This window comes from Haliotis rubra, unplaced genomic scaffold (assembly GCF_003918875.1).
Source record: "Haliotis rubra isolate DU_JTF1 unplaced genomic scaffold, ASM391887v1 Scf303, whole genome shotgun sequence".
Taxonomy (NCBI): domain Eukaryota; kingdom Metazoa; phylum Mollusca; class Gastropoda; order Lepetellida; family Haliotidae; genus Haliotis; species Haliotis rubra.
This window is the reverse complement of record NW_025766973.1, coordinates 179,986-202,416: the sequence shown is the minus strand read 5'-3', so window position 1 is coordinate 202,416 and position 22,431 is coordinate 179,986. Positions and strand designations below refer to the sequence as shown.

At 43.1% G+C, this 22,431-nt stretch overlaps 1 protein-coding gene across 1 annotated transcript; it reads left to right on the top strand.

The window, feature by feature from the left end:
• Positions 1-17: 17 nt before the first annotated feature.
• Positions 18-22,190, top strand: LOC124282768 (cytochrome P450 3A5-like). The gene is made up of 14 exons (XM_046718794.1): positions 18-337; positions 1,573-1,669; positions 2,046-2,089; positions 11,158-11,254; positions 11,597-11,713; positions 11,809-11,897; positions 12,861-13,009; positions 13,622-13,755; positions 14,607-14,693; positions 14,972-15,151; positions 19,506-19,594; positions 20,730-20,867; positions 21,405-21,561; positions 22,081-22,190. Exons 1-14 carry the CDS (start codon positions 264-266, stop codon positions 22,174-22,176), a joined length of 1,548 nt encoding a protein of 515 aa, XP_046574750.1. The 5' UTR covers positions 18-263; the 3' UTR covers positions 22,177-22,190.
• Positions 22,191-22,431: the final 241 nt, after the last annotated feature.

The following is a 22,431-nucleotide window of genomic DNA, read 5'->3' as shown; positions in this document are numbered from 1 at the left end:
CAATCCCTATGAGCGAGCCGAGCCATTATCGCTCAGATTGCACAGGGGGTGCATTTAACCAGGGATAATCTACCTTATATAGCCTCCCTGATTTAACCCAGCAGATCAGGTATCAGCCTGCAGAGCGCAGCCAAACGTTCACTGAACGTCACTAGCGGCACTTTGTTGTTCGGGAACCAGCACTAGGACACTGTTCTTCGTTGAGCTGTTTCAGAGTTGTTGTTTTTCTCGGAAAAGTACAACTTGCCTGGATACACTTCCTGATGGAGATACTCGGCTGTGTTGATATCTCTCCAACATGGATTCTGTGGATAGCGGTTTTGTTTCTGATTTATGCGTAAGTAAAATTATTGGATAACTGATTCACTTATGAGCTTTAATGAATATTGACAGGATATCATTCCTTCTAAAGACAGCCCCACAGTGGCAAGACAGGCATTTTTTGACAAGGTCAAGGCCGTTAGCCTGTCAAGAATGTCAAAGGGATCATACCACAAGCACGGATGCATTTTTGCCTCAAATTGTGAAAGTGAAAAAGGTACAATGTCAATAAATGTACTTTAGTGAATCAGTTTCTTCCTTTTTTTCATTAATATATTTATGTGACATCGTATTATAGAAGAAAATGCCCCCGTTTATTGTGTAAATGAAACGTAGAGGGTGGTGGGGAGGGTGTGTGTGTGAGGGAATAAAGTGGAGACAAATTGCACATTTTAAAGCCCAAAGGGAGTGAAGGGTGTGAATTTTGAATGCTTGATTAGTGTTATTTATTCTTGATTCAGATGTTATTTGGAAGTGAGGTGAGGTGAGGTGAAGTGGGGTTTAACGTCGCACTTAAGAATATTTCGCTCATATGAATAAGTGAGTTTAGTTTTGCGTCGCACTCAGCAATATTCCAGCCATATGGCGGCGTTCCGTAAATAATCGAGTCAGTACCAGGCAATCCAGTGATCAACATCATGAGCATTGATCTGCGCAATTGGGTGCCCGTATGACGACGCGAATGAGTGTGTATCTGTGCTGGTTTTCTAGTGCTCACTAAGATGCCATGTCGCATTTATACATGAATACCCCACTCAGACACATATTGACTCCGAGCCGACCAGTCTTTGTTGTATGTACCCATTAATGCCGATCGGCAGGCAGGGACTAACAAGTACCATGTTTTAACGTCTTTTGGTATGACGCTTTATTGGAATTCATATTGAAGTCAGTACAAATATATCTCCAAACAAACATGCACAGTTTTATAATAAGAAAGAAATAGTTGACTAAACTCCTTTCTTATGGCCCCCACACATAAAGGATCTAATATCTGTAATTTAAGTTTCTGTTGTAATGTTTATCTCATTTAACCACTGTGAGATAAGTTCATCTGAATTAAGACCTAAAATTAATATTATGAATATACAACCTCTTAACGTTTTCCTTCTTATGAAAAAGTTTGTTACTAATATTCGATGGATGTTTGTTTCAAAAGTACAAATCATTTTCGTAAAATGATGTATGATATTGCAGCTGGCTTGGCAATACCTAACCTTGTTATCTGAATGTGTCATACATTATGTTCAGATATGGAAAGAAGAAGAACCGTTTGTTCAAGGATGCTGGTATTCCTGGTCCGGAGCCTGTGATTTATATCGGGAACTTCCATCAGTTTGTTCTAAAGGTGAGATCATAGTTTAATCTCGATTAGACCGTCTTCAAAATTAAGGTTGTGAATATTATTCGCCCGAGGAGAGAGAGAGAGAGAGAGTGTGTGTGTGTGTGTGTGTGGGGTGGGTGTGTGTGTGTGTGTGTGTGTGGGGTGGGTGTGTTTTGGGTGTGGGGTGGGGTGGGGTGGGTGTGGGTGTGGGTGTGGGTGTGTTTTGGTTTTTTTTAGCCTAGTGGTTAAAGCGTTCGCTCGTCAGTCACGCCGAAGACCCGGTTTCGATTCTCCACATGGGTACAATGTGTGAAGCCCATTTCTGGTGTACCCCACCGTGATATTCCTGGAATATTGCTAAAAGCGGCATAAAACTACGCTTACTCACTTCTTGTTACAGGGTCCGAACAACAAAGACTGGGAACAGTATGGTAAAGTATTCGGGTATGTCCTCTTTCGGTGTTACACCTTTAGGTTTATATTCTAACGGAATGGGACCATGGCAGCCCTGTTGAAAATGACATGGATTACGCTTAGTTATTCCAATATTTGTGCTTTTGTGACTATCAATCTGGGGCGGTGGGTTAGCCCAGTGGTTAAAGCTTTGGCTCGTCACGCCGAACACCCAGGTTGGAATCCCCACATGGGTACAATGTGTGAAGCCCATTTCTGGTGTCCCCCGCCGTGATGTTGCTGGAATATTGCTAAAAGCGGCGTAAAATCCAAACTCAGTCAGTCAGACTATCAAGCTATCGATTTACACAAGCATCGAATATGCCCTTAATAACAGAGATAATGACAGCGCTCAAAATGGCCTTAAACTCTACTCTCTCCATTGCTCATTATTTTAGACGAAATAATGCCACCTATGACGTATTGTTCTCTTTCAGTTGTACCACCACTTGTTCGTGTATTATAATGTATGTGTAAAGGCTGGATATTTTGTCCTAGTCTCTTGCACAAGTAACCCAATATCCTGCCCTTTACCAGTTATCTGATAGGGTTCTGGGGCTCAAGGCACTGGTGCCATGGTTTCCATAGCAACAGATTTTTAGCCAATCCCCAGGGGCTATGTTGTCACATGACAGGGGCAAGAGGGAGCGTGGGACCCACAAGCCTGAAATCTTCCTCTTTCTGCCTGCACTGTCGAGGTGACAACAAGCCAACTTGTTCTTTAGGTAAGAACCTCAGTTTGCTTCCATATTGCAACTAGGTCTTCTGTATTAAAATTCCAATGCATAGTTATGTTGTTAGCAGGATAAGTAATTATCTGCGGCTTTTAAATTAATGCATTATTTAATTTGATAAATCACAGTTAAAATAAATGTTGGGTCACTGTCATCAATTATTCTTGCTGTGCCAAACTGGCGAAAGGTCACTCATCCAACAGGAAGTAAGAGGTTGCGATGGTAAGTCTTTGAGGGCCCGTCTCCATTTTCTGGTCTAACAACATAGACAGGCAATTCACTTTGGTGACGTTCGACAATGAAGACTCCCGACTTCCATCTGTCAGCAATCTTATGTTTTCCTTTGACCCCAATGTTGCGGACAAGAACCCGGTCACCTGGTTCCAATGCTGCTGCATGAGCCTTTCGGTCATAGTAGCCCTTGTTGCGAATCGCTGACTTTTGGGCATTCTCCCTGGCCACTTGGAATGCAAACTGGAGTTGGTCCCGCAGATCTTTGACATACTGTTGAGGTCCTTTTGAAGTCCTGCTGTCAGGATCTGTTCCAAACACCATGTCTACTGGTAGGCGTGCGTGACGGCCGAACATGAGATAGTATGGTGAGTAGCCTGTGGTGTCACGTACAATGCAGTTATACGCATGGGCTAGAGGTCCAACATATTTTTGGTTGTGGTTGAGAGTCCCAAGCATATCCAAGAGTGTACGATTCATCCTTTCGGTTACACCATTGCACCTTGGGTTGTACGGTGACGTTCTTATTTTCTTGATGCCAGCCATATCGCACAACTTCTTGATAACTTTTGATTCAAAGTCCCGTCCTTGATCCGACAGTAGGTGCTGAGGGTAACCATAGTGACAGATGAGGTTTTCCTATAAAGCTTTGGCTACAGTGGTAGCTTTCTGATCCTTTGTTGGAACTGCCATTGCGTACTTTGTGAAGTGGTCCGTGATCACCAGTACGTTTTCAAAGCCACCATTGTCTGGTTCGATGGACAGATAGTCAATGCAGACTGGTTCAAGTGGGACAGATGGTAAGATGGCTTCCAGTGGTGCAGTTTCTTTCCTGGCTTGCCTCCTGATGCATCTTTCACAGTTTGAACAATAAGTTTGGATGGAGGTAGCCATGAATGGCCAGAAGAATCTCTGGCGGGCAAGGGATAAAGTGCTGTTGCTGCAGGGATGTCCAACTTGATCATGAACTCCATGAATTGCCTCCTTGCGATATTGTTTGGGGATGACCAGCTTTTGTCGTTCTATACCCTTGGCATCAGTGACCATTCTGTAGAGGATGTCATCTTTAATTACAAGCTTCTCCAGTTCTCGCAGGTAGACATGCATGTCGGGATGGATTTTGGATTTCTCTGCTTTGCATGATCCCTCCTTTGATTTGATTACTGACATGATTTGACAGATTTCCGAATCCAGGCCTTGCGCTGTTTTCCAATCCACTGACTATGTCCCTCGATCATGGACTGTAGGTGGCGTGACCAAACTGTCAGGAACTGCTTTCTTGGAACAGGACAGAGCTTCCACCAGAACAGGTTCTTCCATGCTGGACATGACAGCGTTTTGAGAGTATGCCATGCACTTCTTTTCTTGCCTGCTTATTTCTTTGAGATTTCTGTGCTGCGTACCCTCTGAACTGCTGTGAATGCCATGACATTGAAGAATAGCCCGGATTGAGCATGAGGAACACTCCACCACTCCAGATTCTGGAGCATCGAGGGGTGTGCTCCGAGCAATCAACCAGTCTATTCTTTCAGTGTCCTGTTTAAACTCTAGATCTTCTTCTTGAGCTTCATGTGGCAAGCGGCTTAAAGCATCTGCATCAGTCATCTGCACTCCTGGTCGATACTTGATGTTAAAGTTGTAGGCTGCTAGGGCTGCTAACCATCGGTATCCCATGGCATCAACTTTCGCAGACTTCAGGACATATGTAAGGGGATTGTTGTCTGTTACGACTGTGCATTCCGAACCATACAGGTAGTCATGGAACTTGTCAGTAACAGCCCACTTCAATGCTAGAAATTCGCGCTTGTGTGCTGGATAATTTGCCTCACTTTTAGAAAGACCTCGGCTTGCATAGGCGATGACTTTCAGGCTACCGCATTGTTGTTGGTAAAGGACAGCTCCGAGTTTAGTGCCACTGGCGTCAGTGTGGAGTTCAAAAGGGGCAGACAGGTCAGCATAGCCTAACACAGGAGGAGTGGTTAGTTTTTCCTTGATTTTCTCAAAAGCTGTTTGGCATTCCTCTGTCCACTTATCCCCAAAAGGCGTCTTCAGGGTGAGCTTGTTCTTCCCAGGGGTTCTTCCGAGTTTTAGCATAGTCTTCCTTGGAATGTAGCCAGCTGTCAGTGCATTTAATGGTTTGCAGACACGACTAAATCCTTCCACAAAGCGATGGTAGTACCCTGCAAACCCAAGGAAGCTTTTCAGTTCACCGATGTTGGTTGGGACAGACCATTCCTTTACAACGTTAATTTTGTTAGGGTCTGGTGATATTCCTTCTTTGGAACACACATGACCAAGGTGGGTCACAGTTGTTTGGAAGAACTTGCACTTATCAGGGTCCAGCTTGAGGCCAAACTTGCGAAGTCGAGCAAGAGTCTGGAACAGGCGATCTTCATGTGTGGGGATATCTTCAGCGAAGACAATGAGGTCATCCATGTAGACGACCAGCTCCTTAAGATTCATGTCCCCTACACACCGGTCCATCAGGTGTTGAAACGTTAGAGGGCTGTTCACAAGACCCATGCTCATTCACTTGTATTCAAACAGTCCAAATGGGCACACAAAGGCGGTGTACTTTGCTGATTCCTCATCCATTGGGACAGCATAGAAGGCCGATTTAACGTCAAGCTGGGTGAACCATGCAGATCCATGTAGTGCTGCGAAGAGATCTTCAACCTTTGGAATAGGATATGAATCCCGAATTGTCCTCGAATTCAACTTCCGGTAGTCCACACATAGTCTTAGCTTTCCTGACTTCTTGCGAATGAGGACTATTGGACTAGCAAAGGGACTTGATGAAGGCTGAATGATATCAGCATCTATTGACTGTTGTATGTGGCGGCGACAATCTTCAAGGTCCTGAGGTCGTATTGGGCGAGCTCTCTCCCTGAATGGTGAGTTGTCTGTCAGTTTAATGGCATGAGTGGCCTGCTCTGTCTTCCCAATGTCATAATCATGAGTAGAAAACACATCTCTCATAGCATGAAGCTTCCCGATGATCCTTTGCCTGTCTTCTTATGGCAAGGGTGAGTCACCAAAGTCAAAGTTCAGTTCTGGTGATAACTCCCCTGTGGACATCTGTGCAGCATGGCAGTGAACAGGTGGCTTGGCTGCTTCTTCCTTCTTCAGACGGTTATACACCCAGTCAAGGGGGGTGACGTCCTGGGGGAGGTACAAGTCAGCCAGTGCTTTCCGAGGAGAGATGGTTATGTCACGAGATGATACATTGTGGACTAATACTCTTATTTTTGGGACACTTCCTATGACAGACACAACAGCATTCATGACTTGAAGACTGTCTCCATAAAACTGCTGATGGTTAATGCTTTCCTGGATCAGAACTGTTTGTGCAGTAGATGGAATATTGACCTTTCTTGCCGTGCCGCGGATCTCCATAGTTTGTCCTGCTGGAACAATTATCCTTTTCCTCCCGGTTAGTCGTACTGTTCCTAGGCGTCCGGAAGGGTCAGAAACAATGCTGCTGAAGATGTGGGCCACTTCACTCTTTATTGGCAGGGTGCATAAATAGGGCTGATTTCTTCGCTTCTGGCATTTTTCTGCTATCCTCCGGAACGTGTTGGTGCCGACTACAACAGGGATTTCCGAGGAGAAGGAGGTATCTGGGCACACCAAGGCGATGGTATGTACCTCCTCATTCGTACCAGCATCTTCCTTTGGCAGTGACAAAGCCATCATATGGAACAGGTTGACCTCCAGCACCATCTACTTTCAATGGGATGTTCTTTAAACTTTCGACTGGCAAATGGGACAGATGTTTCTTGTTGAAAGACCGGCAAATGGTAGTCACTTGAAAACCGCTGTCCAGAAGTCCGGTACAAGGTTTTCGTTCGACCCTAAGTCTTGATTCACAAGCGGGGCCGACGAGTGAGCTTATGAGGTCACCAGGTGTTTCACTTTGAAGATCCGATTTGACCCGGGTGTAACACCTAGCCAGCACTTGATCTGATCCAATAGTTAAAGTTTTGTTTCCACAATTTTGTATTTTGATGATGATGCAGCCAGAATTGTCTACTCCTGTTGAAATGATGTCAAGTTTGGGAGGTACTTCATGGGGTTCAGGTTTTCGAAGCTCAACTTCCTCCAGGTAGGGGGAAATATTCTTGCCCCTGAGCTCCATGGTCCTTTCAGGTGGCAACTCGATCTTGCAATTCTGGAGCAGACATACAGGTCCAATAGATCTCTTGTGGTCATTGGATGTCTTGGGACGAGTTGGTATCGTCTGGGCCTCTGGTCCCTTTACTGTTTCAGAGGCCCGGTTGAGTTTAAATCACTCTTTTTAGATGAGCGATTGTGTCTCTCTGCGTCTCTTGCCTTCATTCGTTCCTAGACCAAAGCTGGATTCGTTGGACTTTGGCATCCCTGTCTCTGATGATTATAGTCTCCACAATTGTGACAAAGTGCCAGACTCTATTTCTCCTACCGCCCTTGGAACGTGTGTCCTTGGGATTTGAGGTTGGAGCATCTAAAGTCTTCGTACCAGATGTTATGTGGGACTTAGACATCATGGATTGCAATGCCTTGAGTTCAACTTTGAGGCTTTCATATTCTGAGGAGCCCAGAGCAGGCGATGCATTCTGGACATGACTCCGAACCTTACTCTCCGTGAACATAGCATCATCCATCTCGACTTCTTTGACAGCATCAATGAGATCAGGGAGGTCTGGGGATGATCCTTTTGGGAACTTTAGATTAAGGAGCCCATAAACACTTTGGTTCCGGTTGGTAGACCGGAACTGGTGAAGGCGCGTGCTGTTGGCATCTTCCCGTCTAACACCCCCATGGGCCAAAACCTTCTGTAGCTCAAGCCCAGGCGGATTAAGTACTCTGATGGTCTCTCTGCAGGCCTGGGATGGCAAAGAACTCCTTCAGTGTAGTCATTCCGTCATTGTATCCTAGATACAGCTTCCCTAAGTAGGTGACGAGGTCCATTGCTGTCTTGTCTTCTCCGATCCCAAAAGCCATATCGAAGGCTGGAGACTGGAGGCTGCCAAGGAGTCTCTGTCGCTTCCCGGTCTCTGAGAGGGCCTGATCTTCCATTACAATCCTCGCTTGTTTGGCCCATTCTTCAAAGGCTACCTCTCCGGCTTTGATGGGTCTTGCACCAGAGAAGGTCTTCAGTCTGAAGTAGCTGGATGAGGGACGATCCCAATTCACCAGCACCTGTTGTGGGTCTGGGCGTACAGTGCTACCGCTACCCACAACCCCAGCACTCGAGCTTGCAACATTAGAGTCGCTAGCGGCTGGGGAGTGGGCAGCAGCAACCTCGTTAGCCGCCAGAACAGGTGTGGGAGTTGTTGGATTTGGTTTTATGGATCCGGCGCTGGTTGTGGCTGATGGAAGCTGTCGTAGTAGCAGCTGGAAATGTTCCAGCATCTGTGACTTCATCGCCTCCATCATCAGGCTGTCTTCCTGTCCAGGGCCTGCCCTGGCCACGACGTCTTCTAGAGAGGATCCTTCCCGAACCAAGTTCACTTTCATAACTTGATACTCCTCCTCTCTGATGAGTATCGTGTCCCCAAGCTTCAGAGGGACTTGAGGGCTCGTGAACTCCACGAGGTGCAGCTGATGAATAGAATCAAGCACCTGGAGAACCCACACCTTCCCATAGCAAGGGGGACAACTCCTCCTCAACCGACTCCGTTTTTGTTTCCTCCGGGAGCCCAAATATTCCAATTGATCGCTTGGGGTCAATTTTCATTGACAACATAGTGTCCAAGAGCTCAGAGTTCGTGAGCGAGGACATGTTGACAAAACTCGGAGATGAGGTTGAGGTACTGAGAATTCTTAGTTGACTAAGGCAACTAAGGGTGGGAGTATAGATACAGAATTTTGCCTTATGTGCCAATGAGTGTATATCTTTGACCGTTGAGGAGTACTATGAATGCTTGCGACACTTTGCCCCACGTTGGGCGCCAATGTAAGAGTTGGGTAATTGCTATGGATGCGTAACAATTACGTCTCACGGTAAAAGGGATGGGCAAGTGTGTCTATTGCACGAAGTGCTCCAGTCAAAGATGACACAACACAAAAAGACAGTAATAATGTGTATTAAAATAAAAGTCTTGGTAACAGAGTTGCAAGTTCCGACTGCACAGTCCAGGTGAAACCTAAAGAACAAGTTGGCTTGTTGTCACCTCGACAGTGCAGGCAGAAAGAGCCATTTTACAGATACAATAATGAAAATCAACAATAATCCGACTGATATGTAGGATGTGACGACAATACTTATTAGGGGAAACAATATTATTAGAGAATATATAAACACAATATTGGAACAAAAGTATACATATATGCATATATGAGCACACAACCCCAAAGAGTATTTACATAAAAAACTTTAATTATATAACCCCAAAAAACCGTCACACCACTCCTATCAGAGGATTTACATAGGGCCCCACCTGAGATGAAGTGAAAGTCACATTAACTTTAAGGGCCAATGGGAAGTATAAAAATACATATATATACACAAAGTGGGGCAATATCTATACCCAACACATTTGGAATATATGAAAACCGGTTTGATTGATATAAACAATAGCCACGACAGGACACCTGGCCTGTACGACACATGTGGCTAAAGGAAATGGGGTATGACTGCCTGTTGGATGATCATACTAGTCAATATGAGGCTAGCTCCAACAGAATGTCAATACACCCAGTAGGTACACCACTTGGGGCTACCCAGAATGAACACCTAATTGTAGTAAAATACATTGATGAGATGTAATAAATGGATATTACATGATTTACATTACTACAATTTGCAGGTACATTATTGGCCATATAATATAATACATTATATTATTATTGAATAAACTGTGACTTCACTTTCACATCAAGTGGGGAAACATACTAAAATATGATTGATATAGTTGCATGGTACCGGTAGTCAATGCTATGTTAAGATAACCATGAAGCAGACGACGGACCCTAGTTTTGTTTACATCCGGTGCAGCCATTTTGTAATGGAGCCGGACGGGAGCCGGAGAATGCCGAGGAGAGCCGAAGACAGCCCAGGCTGTGTGCTGCTCAGTGGAGAGGTCAGCACTGGTCAGTGAGCATGACCGCCACTAATTGGTTCCAGTTGATACCGTGATACTCTAACTGAGCACATGGTTTGGAAACCGGGACAGTGATACAGCCACTTTTTAAATTTAGAATAAAATGGCAAAAAAAGTTCTGTTGTTAGCAGCAACAAGTTGTAAATAAATGGAATTTTTGATTTAGCAATGAGGTAGAGACAATTTTGACTGGCAGGTCAAATAAGCAAATTAATGCTAAACACACAAAATATTTTACTAAAATGAATTTTTAGATGAAAATATATTACAATGAGTACATGTCATTTATTCTTGCCATCGAGTGCACGTTTGGACAGTCACAGATGAGTGACCTTTCGCCAGTTTGGCACAGCAAGAATAATTGATGACAGTGACCCAACAATTATTTTAATTGTGATTTATCAAATAAAATAATGCATTAATTTAAAAGCCGCAGATAATTACTTATCCTGCTAACAACATAACTATGCATTGGAATTTAATACAGAAGACCTAGTTGCAATATGGAAGCAAACTGAGGTTCTTACCTAAAGAACAAGTTGGCTTGTTGTCACCTCGACAGTGCAGGCAGAAAGAGGAAGATTTCAGGCTTGTGGGTCCCACGCTCCCTCTTGCCCCTGTCATGTGACAACATAGCCCCTGGGGATTGGCTAAAAATCTGTTGCTATGGAAACCATGGCACCAGTGCCTTGAGCCCCAGAACCCTATCAGATAACTGGTAAAGGGCAGGATATTGGGGTACTTGTGCAAGAGACTAGGACAAAATATCCAGCCTTTACATATGTATTGTGTTTTATTTGTTTATTTGAAACCGCTCAATAGGCCAGCTTCATGGCGAAGGCCTTTGAATAATCGAGCCTTGTCAAGATAAACCTGTGGTCGATGGTGAGAGCAACGGTCAAGATTGTCTGTTTAGGGTGATATTAATCGATCATACTGAAATCTTCTCATTCACCTACTCAATATTAAGCCTAAAGAAGCACCATACGATGTGATGTTGCCTTTCAAGGGTTTTTCTTGGTGGACTACCGATGATCACTGTGACGGACCCGGAAATTGCAAAAGAGATCTTGATCAAAGATTTCCAGCACTTTACAGACAGAACAGTCAGTATATCCTTATCTCTCTCTCTCTCTCTCTCTCTCTCTCTCTCTCTCTCTCTCTCTCTCTCTCTCTCTCTCTCTCTCTCTCTCTCTCTCTCTCTCTCTCTCTAGTTACGTGTCATCTCTCTCTGTTTCAATAATTTAACGAACGGATGAGTAATTCTCTCTCTCTCTCTCTCTCTCTCTCTCTCTCTCTCTCTCTCTTGTGGCGGCTGGGTAGCCTAGTGGTTAAAGCGTTCGCTCGTCACGCAGTAGACCCGTGTTCGATTCATCACATCAGAACGCATCGTGAATGGAATAATCACATACTCACTTTTACATACATAATGTTTGATAACCTTACAGAATCTTGACCTAGACAACTACCCAGTGGACAAAAGTCTCTTCCTTGAGAAAGGCACCAACTGGAAACGAATCAGGAATATTGTAACGCCAACATTTAGTGGCTCCAAACTTCGCCTGGTAAGAATATTTTCAGTTATGTATTTATTCCCGATTTTTTCAGTACGTGAAGAGAAACGAATATTTTACAAGTATTTTCTGAAATTGTATTTCAGATGTGCGACCGAATAGATCAATGCGCCTGTATACTTACAAATAACTTTGTTAAGGCGGCAGAATCAAACCAAAGTATTGATGTCAAACGGTAAGTCTTTACTTCTCTCAACCATGTATTTATCATGTCATATCTAGGCGGGGTGGTTGGGTAGCCTAGCGGTTCAGGCTTTCGATTGCCCACATGGGTACAATGTGTGAAGCCCATTTCTGGTGGCCCCCGCCGTGATATTGCTGGAATATTGCTAAAAGCGGCGTGAAACCCAACTCACTCATATCTAGGTGTAGTGTAACAACACTCGTGTCCAAATAGTTCAATATCATTAACGACACAACATCTGACTTCTCATATATTTGGGGTCATCAATCTTAACCTCTGACAGCAGACTGCTTCATGAACACGTTTACCTTCTGTGTGACCATGATGGTCAGACTGGCTGACATGGTTGACACGTCATCGTATCCCAGTTGCGTAGATCGATACTCATGCTATTGGTCACTGCTCGATTATGTACAGACTGTCGTCATATAGCTGGAATATCTCTGAGTGATGCGTTAAACAACAAACAAACACATGAAAGTAACAGCCAGAAAATCGGGAACTACTTATCAGTTTGGATGATCTTTTGACCTTTTCTAACAGTCAAGTATCTATGTTTGTATAAAATATATATGGGAGTAAACTACTAGCAGAGAGGAGCGCGCAGCCCACGCCCATCCATGTGTTATATTTCAATAAATCCATTCACGCAGTCGGCGATTATGCGTCGAAACGGCCTCCTTGCAAGCGTGGTAAAACACCGGGTAAATTGCGCTTTCCCGCTTATTCAAGGGTGCCTTGTAAACAACCAATCCCTTGCAAGCGATCGAATCTGGACCAGACAATCCAGTGACCAACAGCATGAGCATCGATCTACGCAACTGGCATACACTGACGTGTGTCAATAAAATCAGAGAGCGATCACGGCTTGCTACGATTCCATGGCGTAGTGACGTCACGAGTGTATTTTGTGTTGTAAGGAAAGCACAATGAAATATATCTACTCCGTTCCAGCTACTTTGGTGCATTCACAATGGACGCCATATCAAGCACAGCTTTTGGGATCGAAGTGGATTCCCAAAGTGACTTCAAAAATGCTTTTGTTGAAGAGGCAAAGAAGTTCTTTGGGGAAGGAATCCAAAACCCTCTCGTCGTGATTGTTAGTAAGTGAATAGTGTGTTGTGCTAATTGTGGTTTCCTCTAGTCGTAGCTCAGGATATGAGACGTTTGATCATGTGTCTACTGAATGTACAACGGCAGCGTACGTCTGGACTGTTTGAAACCAAGATCCACAGTTCACAAATGTATTGGGGGTGAGGTAGCCTAGTGGTTAAAACTTACGCTCGTCATGCTAAAGACCCGGATTTGATTCCTCACATGAGTACAATGTGTGAAGCCTACTTTTGGCGTTCCTCGCCACGATATTGCTGGAATATTGATAGAAGCGGCGTAAATCCATACTCACTCACTACTATAATGATTTTAAGTAATGACATATCTTACAACACATTCTTTGAAAATTTCTCTCAAATACCTTCGCAGTGTTTTCACAAAAAATATCTAAAAATACAAAGTGTGATATCAAGAACAAAACAGGAATTCGCTGAATAAATATTTGAAAAGTCCTGGGAACAAATATAAAAGTGTATCCCCAAAATCTATTTTATAGCGTTTACAATGATGATTCACCACAAGCAACTCCAGTGGCCTTGGAAGCTCGTCATTTTAATTGTGTTATTGAATAATTGCTGTTAAATTTGAATTTACATTTCCAGTGATGTTTCCCGCTCTCACCCCCTTGTTCAGAGCCCTAGGTGCGAGCATGTTTTCAAGGAGCACTCTTAAGTTCTTCACGAAGGTACTGAATGAAATGATTGAACAACGGAAGGCTGATTTGAAGGAAGGAAAGGTAGGTACCCAAGAGATGGGGTGGAATCTGATGTTTCCGAGTGTGCATTAACCAGAAGAACTCCGGTCTTTGAATATCATTTAGAAGGGATACAAACAAGGAAGATAGTTTGATGGATGTTTACTTCTTTCTTATGCGGAACACGTTTCCGAGTATATCCTCACTCCTTCATCAGGTGAGTGGATGGTATGAGGCACAGAGCCTATACATGTACATGTAATATCAACAAAAGTAATAAAGATGGAGGCTAAACAATGGAAGCCAACAGCTTTTTGGTGTTCCCGCCGTGATATTGCTGAAACATTGCTAAAAGCGGATTAAAACCATACTCACTCACACTGGAACCTTGATAACCCATTTCCTTTCGCAATAGCTTGTACGTCTTTATATCATTGAAGTACTCATCAAAACGGCCAAATTGAAAATTTCATTTGCATTATAAATAATTGCATCTACCACCAAACTATCAATTCCTTTTACCAGATGTGTTTTCTTTCATAACCTTTGAGTCCCGTGAATGTCCGGGTTAGAAATTTGGCCTTCAGTAACCCATGCTTGTCGTAAGAGGCGACTAACGGGATCGGGTGGTCAGGCTCGCTGATTTGATAGACACATGTCATCGGTTCCCAGTTGCGCAGATCGATGCTCATGCTGTTGATCACTGGATTGTCTGGTCCAGACTCGATTATTTACAGACCGCCGCCATATAGCTGGAATATTGCTGGGTGCGGCGTAAAACTAAACTCACTCACTCATTCATAATCTTTGAAACTGTAATTATTATGTCTAAGACATGTGGTGTTGATGTGTGTGAGTTTATTAAGAGCCAACTTTCCCTGCTTCTGTTGCAGATGAAAAGACAAGACTTCTTTCAACTTCTGATGGACGCAGAGGATGATGGGACTGACACTCAAGGTGGATCTCAGAAAAAAAAGTTTGTTTGTTTTTGTTATTAGCGAATACGTTTTACGTTATTAATTTTTCGAATGACGAAAAGTAAGCTAGATTCAAAGACTATGTTAAACAACTACAGAAGTTGTTCAAATATACTGAAACTCATCATGTAATATAATAACAGCATGTTCATCTTGAAAGTGATCCACTAATTTCATATCTTGTTCAACCAGTAGCATGGCCTAAAACATATTCCATATAGCTCTAAAACATATGTTGAGCTTTGTGTTAAACACACACCCGAGTATGCTATTGTGCTAAGGCAATATTTGTATCCTTTCCAGAAATGACCAACGACGAAATAATAGGTCAGGCTTTGTTATTCTTCATTGCTGGATACGAAACAACGGCCAACACCCTCCATTTTGTTGCCTACTCCCTGGCAAAGAACCCGGATGTACAAAAGCGGCTCACGGAAGAGATCGATTCGGTTTTGGGAGATGTGTGTAATTTTTAAACAAGATTGTTTTTCTTGACCAACTCACGTGCACACAAGTTAGCTGAGATGTTAAGTCGAAACAAAATTACTTATGAATTCAACCTTCTCTTTATAAGAGTTCCTGAAGAGAGCATCACAATTTACTTCAAACGACAACGCTAGGGACGCATAAGATAGATAGATAGATAGATAGATAGTTAGATAGATAGATAGACATTTAGATAGATAGTGTTTAGTGGTTAAAAGGTTCGCTCGTCACGCGGAAGACCCGTGTTCAGTTCCTTATATGGGTACAATATACCAGCAAGTGGTTCCCCTCGTAAAAAAATAGTGGTATGTGACAACAAACTAATTCGTTTGTTAAACAACTTTTTTATTCGGGTGAGCAAAATTATGAGACAAATCATCTGAGTTGGATGTCGATTTCATGTGATTGTGCAAAATTTGGTTTTGTTGCAATTATTCGATTTTGTGTTAGTGAGCAATTCATCGGTCTCAAATGAAATCAAACGGAATCTATATGTGTCACCTCTCCATTCATCTGCCAAACACTCTGAAGAAAGATGATTTATAGCACTTGCTAAGTTGGAAGGCCTGTTCTGACCTGGACCATTGACTACCGTGCCTTCAGCAGTAGGTCCACGCTCTCTTTGATCAATGTACGTTATTGATGGACTTGCAGAAGTATCACACACAAATTCTACTCAGGTTCCATGTTTGCAGAGAATCTGTCGGATGAATTTGGAAATGTCTTTATATCTTGAAGGAAGGTTTGTAAGAAACTGGATGACAGACATTCCATCAATGGCATACACGTCAATAGTACCTGGGAACTGTATGTCTTTTAGCTTTTCTTTCAAAACTCTCGTCAGTCTTGACTTGTGAGTCTTATTCATTGAACCATCCATTTGACCAAGTGAAAGTGGAAGAGGTGTAAGAGGGAACTGGAATACTTCAGCGAGATCAATTTGACTAGAAGAGGCAAGGTATAAAAGTCAGCCAAACAGATAACAAGAACACTAAAGTTCTTCAGTTTCCTGTCTTTAGTCTGAATGTTGACTTTAAGAGCTCCAGCAGCGAAATTCTGAATCCTGCTTCTTGGGATTGGTTTATCAAACTGAACCTGTTCAGAAAAAACAGCAATCTGAAAATTCCTTGCACCATCTTTCACAGTTAACAAGATCATCTGCATCATCTTCTGCTGGTGGTTTTCCCGTTGAAATACAGTACAGATGTGTGTTCAGATGAGCTATTGTAAAAGGGTTCAGGTAACTTTCAGTTGCAGTGGCAGGTTTCTCAACATCTTCATGATCCCGTTTCATTCATGGTGATTTCTACTCCTTCACTAACTGAAGGATGAGATGATGTCTATGTGTCTGGATGCAGCATCTACATTCAGTCTGTTCCCGGGCCATATCCACTGGCCATATCCGGGCCATACTCTTGCAAAATACTTGGTTGTTTGTTTTTTTACTGAAATTCCACAGGATTTGTCTTGCACAAGCATGTGTCTTGTCAGTGTTCAGGAGATTGAGCTATCTTGTCATCCATCATGCATAATTGTGACTGTTTAACTGCAAATAACAGTGGATACAATTGTCCTGAGCAGTAAGTGAACAGTGCAAAATCACTGTTCTACAAGCTCTGCTGAGTATTTATATTTCAGTACTGATTGACCAGATCAATGTACATCATCCAGTATTGGGCTGTTTTGCCATGAGTTCCAGGTCGTGTCTCATTCTTGAACTGGTCGTAGTCTTTGAGAAATTCAGTAACCTCCTCTAATTCCAACAGCTCTATCAGAGTCCTTTCTGATGCAGATCCAGAAAGTCTCCGATTCTGTAATGACGTTTTGAGAAACAGAGTATTCAGAGCAGAATTTTTTAAAGTAAAGTTTCCAAAATGCAACAGATAGTATTGGATGCAAATGTTTACATCGAATGTAGACCAGTCAAGCATCCACATGAAAGAACACCAATCTCTGTCAGTTTATGAGGTCCACCTGACCTATCCAAAATATAGTCAATTCAGGCAGAGTATGCCATTGATATATGAAAAGGCCAAAACAGACAAAACAGACAGATGTTGAGGTTCCTTTGGCTTATCTGCACAGCTAACTTGGCAAGTGCATGTCTAGGAATCACCGAGGAGGTACCTTCACATGCTGCTTCAGGATGTGAACTGTTTGTATGTGCGTTGTATACATAACCAAGCCTGTTCAGTGTTCATGATGCTTGCCATAGCTTGTTGAAACAGAGATATGCTCCAGCAACAGGCCTTGGTCCTTTAGACAAAATCAAAGGAACAGATGCTGTTGTCATTCTTCCTTGTCGAGTATCGTTAGTTCAAAAGATCAAGAGAACCAATTATGTTTCAAGTATGTGGAAGAATGCTCAATTAAAGTTCAGACCAGAAGGAAATGGATTGAAGTTGGAGGATGGAATTTTTCAACTTGGATGGTATGAATGTGGTTTTAGTTATACTCCACATTTAGCAAAATTCCAGCAAAGCAATATCATGGCGAGGGATACCGGCAATGTTCTTCACACACTGTACCCGTATGTGGAATCGAACTTAGGTCTTCGAGCAAATGCTTGGACCACTAGCCTACCACACCACCCCTATATGCGTCACAAGAAAATGAGTAGCACATTTCCAGACCCTGAAGAATCAGATGAGGGTCAAGGTGGAGAAGATGCACTGACTCTGATACTGGCAATGAGTATGACCTGTGATGAGGTGGCCAATACATTCAGACAGATATACAAAATTATGAATGTGACAAATCAGAATTAACTTCTTTAACTACTATTATAGGATATAGTTACCATTATACAATCGACTCTGCTTTTAGCAGAGATTTCTTATGGGTGTCAAAAGGGTCTGTTGCTTCTATCTACTTCTAAAGTCAACCGGTTTGTGTGCATGTGTGTTTCACTTGCCTGATGACCAGTTTTGTACTGTTGGTGATGTATTACACTTTTAGAATGTGTCTAACTACGTGTGTGTAGGCTGAAAAGCAATTTATACCTCTTTCTGAAAACTTTATTTACAGATCTCCCCTTAAGTAATTTTGTAGAATTACCCTTACTTTTTCTTTCTTAGATAAAACACTTATCTTGAGTGGCATATGAATTTTATTGATATATTTGTATTCCTTGCACATTTTTACATATTTATAAGACTTTAGTACCATATTATATTACATTTTCGTTTCATTACACTGAACTTCAGGGTGTAGAATGACAAAAATTCATGAATCTAAGAAGAAAAACGGTATGTAATTGCTCTACATACTACTCTGTTAAACATTTTATATTGTGAAATTAGACATTGATCTTTCTTCTTCACTTTGAAACCACTGTGGGTCAAATACTGAGTATTTGTAGTTGGGAAGTGTCATTTGGAATGATGCATCAGTTTACCTGAAACAAATGCTGAGTCATTCACTTCAGCGCCCCCTAGTGGGCTAAAGCCACAGCTTGATTTGTAAGACTGACTTGTTTGGATTCGTGAGGCCATTTGACATCAGAAGATATGTTCAAACCTTTTGGCCTCTCTCGGTACAAAATTCACCCCCGGGCTCTTGGATTATAAACTCACTCACTAGAAACTGAAAACAGTTAAAACATTTTAAACATTAGTCTCGATGCTTGTTAGTTGATGAGAATGTTCACCTTTCGCGACCTCTAGTGCAGGTGTCCTCAAATCCTTGGTATCGTATATCAGTAGACAATCTGATGTTCATGTAGCGGGCATGAAATTTCTGAGTCCGAACAATGGACCTTCTTGTCAGAAGGTTGTATTGTCTACATGGCCAAAGAGGCTAACCCAATGAAAAGATAAGGATGGCATCTATGGGATGGGGGCGGCTGGGTAGCCTAATGGTTAAAGCGTCCGGGTTCGATTCCTCGCATGGGTACACTATGTGAAGCCCATTTTTGGTGTCCCTGTCTTGATATTGCTGGAATATTGCTGAAGGCGACATAAAACCAAACTCACTCTCTCACTCATCTCTGGGATGACCCCGCGTCCTGCTACTTACACTACACCAACCATTTCCTTATAGAATTGGGCCGGTGGGATAGCCTAGTGGTTAATGCGCTCGCTCGTCACGTCGAAGGCCCGGGTTCCATGCCCATTTCTGGTGTCGCAGCCGTGATATTGCTGGAATATTGCTAAAAGCGTTGTAAAACTAAACTCACTCACTCCTTACAGAATTTATGACATGGCATTTTGTGTACCTGACTTCAGGACCAACCGCTACATTTTACCAATCCTCAGGCTAAAGACGTTTTAACCATCACAAGTATTTAAATATTCACAAGTGTTCTGATATTGGACATTTGTCTTTCAGAAAACTCCAGACTATGATAATATTGGCGGCCTGAAATACATGGATCACGTGATCATGGAGACTCTCAGACTGTATCCTGCTGTATCTGGGTGAGACACACGGGGATGTGTTACCTACGTGAAATGCCACTCCAGGACCTATGTTTTATGTGCCCGGAGCTCTAATTCCGTGCTGTCACCGTGCGGCGGCAGGCGGCGGCCGTACGATTATTGCACGATTCTACGGGCACCGTAGCCTCTACGATTTTGTCAAACAGCGAATTTGACAAATTTGGAAAAAACGTAAGCCTGTAGCCCGTAGGTGGCATCGCGCACAGGCCGCACGATGTTTTAGTTCCCAAACATCGCACGGCAACTGCACGATCACCGTACGATCTCTGCTCAGCCTCCGCAGGGCTCCGTACGATGTCTGTGCAAGTAGCTGCGGAGACCATACGGAAATCGCACGATTTACGTACGATCTCTGTGCAGCCTCCAAGCAGGTTTGCCACGGCCTGTCCCCAAAGAAATCGCACGATCCCCGTAGACAATGTGGACACAAACGTCGTAGCCCGCGGTCGCCCACGATGTCTAAAACATCGTACGGGAAATCGTAGATTACGTAGGCAAATGTGATCCAGGTCTTACCAGTCTCACTTGTTCGTGTATAGAATCAGATAGGACCAATTATGTTACATGCATGCTTCACAAATTTAACACTGACATTGAATTCTTTGCCCTCTGTACTCTACCTGAAAGCTAAACGCTAAAAACACAGGTATTGACACAATAATATCCCTGACTGTAGAGGATGGTACGTGACTATGTGAAAGGTATAGATCCGTGTTAGTGCAAACTCTGAATATCCAATAATTTATTACAATAATCCCTTAGAATATCATAGCTTTATTACATCATAGTCACAAATTCCTGTTAGGCTAATATCATACTAAAAATTTAAACAAAACCTTCAGCAGACGCTCTCTTCACTGTCACCATAGGGCGGTGGGGTAGCCTAGAGGTTAAAACGTTGGCTTGTCACGCCGAAGACCCGGGTTCGATTCCCTACATGGCTACAATGTGTGAAGCCCATTTCTGGTGTCCCCCGCCGTGATATTGCTGGAATATTGCTAAAAGCGGCGTAAAACTATACTCACTCACTCACTGTCACCATATCTTACTAGTGGGATATCCCTAACCTCACAGTAAACGCAAGTACTCCAACTCTCCATACCCAATGTTACAGATTAGGACGTAACGTAACGGAGACTGTCACCATTAAGGGTTTCACGTTCCCCAAGGGCTGTGCTGTCCACATCCCTACCGTCTCGATACACAGGGATGGTGATATATACCCTGACCCCGAAAGCTTCAAGCCTGACAGGTAGGTACCATCACCCTGTGAACCCATTCCTGGTGTCCATCACCGTGATATTCATACTCACTCACTCACTCACTCACTCACCATTTGGCTTGCCGTAAGAGGCGACTAACGGGATCAGGCGGTCCGGTTCGCTGACTGGGTTGACACATGCAGTCGTATCCGAATTGTGTAGATTGATGCTCATGCTCTGGATCACTGGTCTGGTCCAGACGTGATTATTTACGGGCCGCCGCCATATAGCTGGAATATTGCTGAGTGCGGCGTAAAACTAAACTCACTCGCTTTTCCACAGTTTCCTATCCCTTCAAGAATATAGATATGGAGAGTAGAAATTTCAATAATCTACTCTTGCGGGTCTGTCATGGAATAATGACCTGACAGGACACAAAAGTGTTCATAGTTCATCCTTTCAGGATTGCTTTTGTTTACTTTTTTACTGCTCTTTGAATGGACGAATCGTGGGTTTCGTGTGCAGGAGACTTGTTCAACACAGTAGTTACAAATGTTCAGCTCATAATGCACTATTTCTCAATTTAGATGGGAACGGAAGTCTGAAATGGACCCCATGAGTTATCTCCCCTTCGGTCATGGTCCCCGTCAGTGTGTGGGAATGAGGCTTGCACAGGTGGAGATGAAGATGGCGCTTGGTCGGATTCTCAAAAAGATCCAATTTGTGGCAACGGAGGACACCTTGGTGAGTCCACTATAAGGGATAGATACCATGCTTCCTCCGTGTCGTCGGTTCAGATGAAAAAGGTAATAGTTTAAATCCCATGAAAATGACCTGTCGAGCCATTAAGACTGGACGTACTTGCTGACCTTTGTGGCAATGCCGGAATCCTTTACAATACATGACATAAACAGACATGGTCCTTTTGTATACGACTACCACTTAAGGGACAGAAGTATTTACCCGTGAAGATCCGGGTTAGAATTGTTTTTCTGTAACCCATGTAATGTGTACGTGAAACAACAGTGACCGAAAATTGTTTGTTTTGGTGTTTAGAGGGGTTCGTTTGTTTGTTTGTTTCCATGAACACCTACTGGCCTGACGGTCACTGTGCTCTGCTTCTATTAAACACGTGTATCATGCACTTAAAATATATCACTATTATTGAACTTTACATAAAGAGCCGTTGATTTTTTCCGTCAGTATTTGTAATCTTCCTGGTTAAATTCGTTCGGGAGACTATTAAACTGTTTGTCATTTCAGGCATCCGTCGGAATGGACGACGTCACTGTACACACAGGCATATTGAACCCCAAGAAACCAATCATGCTCAAGGTCAAAATCCGGCCTGACAAGTGATGTGGGAAACCTCAGACCCTTCAGACCCTGGATGCGCTATTATGCTGCTCTAGAATCGCTTGTGTTTGCTTCAAGGCCATCAACTATTGTTAAAATCCCTAGAATAGATATATCGGAGAAATGATATAAAACTCCGCTCTTATTGTTGCCTAATGTATTATACGTTTAAACTTTTATGAATAACTTGCTTATTTCTTTCTCTGCAAAGCTCGCACATCTACGTGAGAGTGAATTATTTGAAAATCGCAGCGACGG